The sequence below is a fragment of the Hippopotamus amphibius genome, chromosome 8 (genome assembly GCF_030028045.1).
Source record: "Hippopotamus amphibius kiboko isolate mHipAmp2 chromosome 8, mHipAmp2.hap2, whole genome shotgun sequence".
In the NCBI taxonomy this organism is placed as follows: domain Eukaryota; kingdom Metazoa; phylum Chordata; class Mammalia; order Artiodactyla; family Hippopotamidae; genus Hippopotamus; species Hippopotamus amphibius.
In genome coordinates, this window is record NC_080193.1 from 76,953,855 (window position 1) to 76,959,057 (window position 5,203).

General features: G+C 55.5%; 1 protein-coding gene across 1 annotated transcript; it reads left to right on the forward strand.

Annotated features, from left to right (window-relative positions):
- The first annotated feature begins 345 nt into the window (after positions 1 to 345).
- NPPC (natriuretic peptide C) lies at positions 346 to 4,997 on the forward strand. The gene is made up of 3 exons (XM_057746434.1): positions 346 to 566; positions 1,010 to 1,320; positions 4,525 to 4,997. Exons 1-2 carry the CDS (start codon positions 477 to 479, stop codon positions 1,298 to 1,300), a joined length of 381 nt encoding a protein of 126 aa, XP_057602417.1. The 5' UTR covers positions 346 to 476; the 3' UTR covers positions 1,301 to 1,320; positions 4,525 to 4,997.
- Positions 4,998 to 5,203: the final 206 nt, after the last annotated feature.

Below are 5,203 nucleotides of genomic sequence, written 5' to 3' on the forward strand. Positions count from 1 at the left end.
CGATCCTTTCCAGAAAGAGCGTGTGTGTTGAGGTCCAAGCCTGTGCGTAGGGCACTGGGCGCACGGACGCTTGGCACGCCAGGGCGCGCTCCCTGCAATTCGAGTTCCCTTGTGCGCGCCACCTTGCAGCTTGGAGCGCAGTTGGGAAAGAGCCCGCCGAGCCTTGGGATCCCTCCGGGGTGGGATGAGGGTGGGGGCAGAGAGGGAGCCCCCGCGGACCCCTCCCGGCCCTCGGCGCGAGTGCCATTGGCCCAGGCGGCCCTGTGGGCGGGAGGATGACATCAGCGGCAGGTTGGATTATAAAGGCGCGAGCGGAGCTGCGGGCTCAGAGCGCACCCAGCCGGCGCCGCGCTGCACTAGGACCCGCACCCTCACCGCAGCCGGGTCCGCCTGCTCCGCGCTCGCCTGCCCGTCGGCCTGCCGGCCTCGCGCACCCTCGCTGCCGCCGGTCTGCGCCCAGCGACCCCACGGGCACCATGCACCTCTCCCAGCTGCTGGCCTGCGCCCTGCTTCTCGCGCTGCTCTCGCTCCGGCCCTCCGAAGCCAAGCCCGGGGCGCCGCCGAAGGTGAGTGCTGTCGCAGGGACGTCGGAACTGTGAGGGGCGGTGGGAGGACTAGGGGGTCTAGGAGGGTGTGGCGCCCCGGGGGGAGCAGAGGGGGAGGGAAGGCGGCTCTCTCCCCTGAGATGTGCGCAGGTGAGAGCTGGGGAGCCCTCGAAGCCCGGACTCCGGAGAAAGTCGACAGATGCGCAGCCTCTGCCCCAGTGTGGTCAGCCCCGCAAGAGGCAAAGGAGAGGAGAGCAAGGGTCTCCCCAAAGGAGCGGACAGCGGCGGCCGCGTGGCAGGTGGATGCAGGGCCGAGCTGTCCGGCACCTGTGGGGGCGCGCCCAGGACTCGAAAGGGACAAACCGCGTTGCCGTGCGTGTCGGGCTGGAGCATCAGCGGCCCCGCAAAGTCCCCCGCGCTGCCGCGGTGCGTCCCTTCACCTGCCCGTTCTTTCCCTCGGACAGGTCCCGCGAACTCCGCCGGGGGAGGAAGTGGCCGAGCCCCAGGCTGCGGGCGGCGGTCAGAAGAAGGGCGACAAGACTCCCGGGGGCGGCGGCGCCCATCTCAAGGGCGACCGGTCGCGACTGCTCCGGGACCTGCGTGTGGACACCAAGTCTCGGGCGGCGTGGGCCCGCCTTCTGCACGAGCACCCCAACGCGCGCAAACACAAAGGAGGCAACAAGAAGGGTTTGTCCAAGGGCTGCTTCGGCCTCAAGCTGGACAGAATCGGCTCCATGAGCGGCCTGGGATGTTAGTGCGGCGACCCCTGGCGGCGGTGAGTACCACCAACCCCCGCCGCCGGGCGCTCTTGCACACCCAGCACTCCGCGAAGCCCCCTGGAACCCAGCCCGCACCCCGCTCCCGCAGGCCCGTTCCTCTCTGATCCCCTGGCCCTGGGACCTTTCCCCCTCCCAGCCAGACCATCCAGGCACAAGATTGGGGGTGTGTGCTAGACACGTGCCCGCAACACCATTTATCATCCCATTTTACAGATGGAGAAAGTGAGGGATAAAGTGATCAGGGAACTTTGGTAAGGTCAGAAATGGCTCAGCGCGAATGAACCCACCTGGCTTCCTCTGCAAAAATAGAGACAGCTTGGTGGGGTCCCACCCACCCCAGGACCATAAGGAAACCAGCAGCACTAGCCCCACTTCTCCAACTGGGGGGATTGAGGGGTGATCCTGGGTTTGTGGGAGCAGAGGAGGAAGGGCATGCATACAAGTCAAGGGTAAGTTTATCTGCCAGGCACTGCATCATGGTCCTGGGCGGTAAGCAGCCCAGTGGTCAGGACGGCTCCCTGGGTCTGTTGGCCGTGTAATGGGACAGACTTGGAATGATACCTGTGCCTCCCAGTATAGAGAATAGCCGTTTATGAGCATCACTGGGGAGCATTTCTGCCCCAGAGCATTCTGAGTCTTCTCCCTTCTCTAAAGCTTGGCTGTGGGCAAACTGGTCTGTCCAGGGTCCTGACGCTGCTGCAATTTGTGTGACTTCAGGATCAAACCTCAGTGTTTGTGGCACTATTTCAGGGCAAAGAAAAAGAAACTAAAATAAATCTATTTTTTCTGCCCCAACCTGAAACTCAACATGTCCCAAACTGAGCCCTGCCCCACCCTCCCCACTCCCGCCAAGCCTGGGCCCCAGACTGGGTTTCTGGCATGGCCTCCTCCCCCTCCACCAGGCTGGAAAGCCCTGTGCTACCTTCAGCCCCTGCCAGGTGCTGCATCCTGGCAAGGTACTGCAGCAAATGTCCTTCCCTCCTTTCCCTGCTCCTTTCCATTCCTGCTGCCCATCAGTGTCCGTGGAGAAACAACATCCCAACCTCTGGAACTGACATTCAGGTGCTTTAGAATCTGACCTCCTGGTATCTAGCCTTGCCTGCAGCCAGCTGCTGTCATTCCCTGTCCCACAGCCTCTCTATCCCACTCCAGGCCAAGCTGTTCTCTCAGCCCAGAAACCTTATCAGTGTGCACGCTGTCTTCCCCAAGAGGACAAGAGCACCCCTCTTTGAAGCTCTCTAGCACAATGCCTGAGCCTTTTTTACTACACAGAAAACCATTCCATCTGAGCTATAGTAGTTTGTGAACCTGTTCACCTCCCCAAATTAACTCATGAGCAACTTAAGGGCCAGACACTAGTCTAAGATGATCTGGGACCTGCAGGATGCCCAAAGGGACTCTTAAAAATGTCTGTCAATGACCCCCGAAAAACCAGCCCCACCCAGCTTAGGGGCATTCCTCCCCCACCTGCCCTAGCGTTTGGCTGGTGTCCTTCCTCTCTACAGCCAGACTTGGCCAGGCTGTGTGCTCCTCCTGCAGGGGCTTCGTTTGTCTAAGATCTTGACTTGCTGTGATTCTGGCACTTGTGGCCCAGCCTTTAGGAGCTACAATTGTGATGGGTTTGTTCTATTCTTTCCTGTCTCAACAATGAAGAGATGGAGCCACAAGCCTCACATTTTCAGTTCGTGATCTAAGCACCAAGTTCAAACTTTAGAATCCAAATATGTTTTTCTATGAGTGAGCAGGAGATGAGATGAGGTTCTGGAAATGGACTGGTATGTATGTCCCCACAGGCTCCTCGTTCTCGCCTGTGGGTACCAGGTGTTGATGGCGAGAAGTACTCTGCAGGAGGAATCCAGCTTGCTAAGACTTCTTGACCCCTTTGAACCAGGGAAGTTTGTCAACCTCCTGGAAGTTCTCTTTTAGCTGAACACTCAGCTCCAACACCCTTAACCTTCTCAACCCCACCCTCACCCGCAGCCCATAAGAAAGCAGAGCATCCTTCCTGTTGACTACAACCTCCTAGTGGAGATGCCCAGGGTATCTCATTGTCTGGGCTTAAAAGAGAAAAGTTTTCCCATTAATGAAAGCTCTTCCGAGACTGTGGCCATTTCTCTACTCAGGAGTTGCTTTGGCTCTAACCAGCCACCATAATGACTGTCATTGGTGATTATAGCTTTGGTTATGCTAATGACAGAGATGAGGTATGGAGGATGCCCCAGTGAACACCTTATCCACGGGGACCAGGGACGTCTGTCGTCTGTTTAAACACATGGGACGGCCAGAGGAGGGGGTTGGGGGAGAGTTCATCAAGGCCTTGAGGCCTGGGGTCCCTCTGCTCAGGCTGTCCTCTGGGAGGGCACCATGTTGACTCAGGAGGAAGCCTTCCCTTGGCCCCAGGGCAGCCCCACACCCACGCGCAGAGACGGGGTGCAGCCCTTGTCAATGACTCTGCTAACTCTTGACCCAGCAAACCCAGCATGACGGCTGGTGTGAGACACCATTTCCTCTGCTTCTGAAGGGGACCCTTTCTGAGGAGAAGCCAGCTAGGGAAGGAAGTGCTGTTTATGGGCAGCTGGGACCCAGACACTCTGCCAATGCCCAGTGTGTGGCCTGCTGTTGAATCTCAAAGCCAGCCCTGGGAGGTGGCTATTATCCCATTTTATGGGTGAGGAAAGCGATGCTCAAAGCTATCCAGGGCCATCCAGGAAGTAATTGTCAGAGTTGGGATTTGAGCCCAGAATTCCCGACCCTTCGGCTGCTTCTCTCCCTCTTCCCTCCCCTGTCCCCCAGACAAGCCCCCATACAAGCCCAGGCAAGCACCTGTCTGAGGGTTTGTATCGTAGCAACAAATGGAAGGATTGGGGAGTGCTTTCCGTTCCCTTCCTCTCACTGTGTCCCACTGAGAGTCAAGGGCAAGACCTGCACTTAGGTGGAGGGTTGGGGAGGGCTGGCTGACTTTCTGGTTCCACCTGTGCTGGGGCAGGAAGTGCCAAGGACACAGCGGGCAGCGGATGAGGGCCTGGAGAGGACCTGAGTGGAAGCACCCTTTTTCCTCTACAGGAGGGCCTTCGTTGGGGCCTGCAGGGCAAAGGAGAGACTTTGCTTCCTGTTACATCAGGAAAGGGAGGAAGGTTCTAGAAGTGCTCTGCAGACTGGGCTTTCTCAGCTAAGTGTCCCGTGGCCCCTCTGTGTTTCAGGAACTTGGGAACTTGCTCCGTTTTGCTGAGGTCATCCTGGGTCATCAGCCTCCCAGCATCTGGAAGCAGCTCCAGCGCAATGTGGCTTTTACATTTCTTTTTTTTTTTTTCCTGGTACTGGGAATACACAACACCAGCTGTTTTATTATTATGTAGGGAGGGGGATATGACTTTACTGTTTGTTTTTTTTTTTAATGAAAAATAAAAAGTTATATATTATATATATTATATACATGAAACACACACACCTACACCGATGTGATGACAAGGGACAGTTTTTAAAAGACTGACAAAACCAGCTGTAAAACATTGCTGTTTGTAAATTCATGTCATGCATAAATGTATTTATGTTGTAAAGCTATTTATATTGTTTATAAAGAGATATTTATAAAAATTTTATTTATGTAACTAAATGAAAGAAGTCAATCATTGTAATGTTTTTGTCTTAACTAGTTGAAAAATGTAAAAAAAAAGTCATTCCATGAACATCTTGAAGACTGTCTTTATTTATTTATTGCACTTATTTTTTAGGAATTAGTCTGAGGAGGAAAGAGAATGTGGAGACAAGGCTTTTGCCCCTAAATAGATCTAGCAGCCGGGTTCCTGATTCTGGATTGAATTGTATCAGAATCCCCCAGGAATCTTGTTAAAAATAGATTCCTGTCCGCACCCTCCCCCC

Bases quoted from the DNA above. Each gene is read 5' to 3' on its own strand.
- NPPC (XM_057746434.1), top strand. From the start codon at position 477: ATGCACCTCTCCCAGCTGCTGGCCTGCGCCCTGCTTCTCGCGCTGCTC. The intron at 567-1,009 runs GTGAGTGCTGTC...TCCCTCGGACAG, and splicing joins AGCCCGGGGCGCCGCCGAAG to GTCCCGCGAACTCCGCCGGG.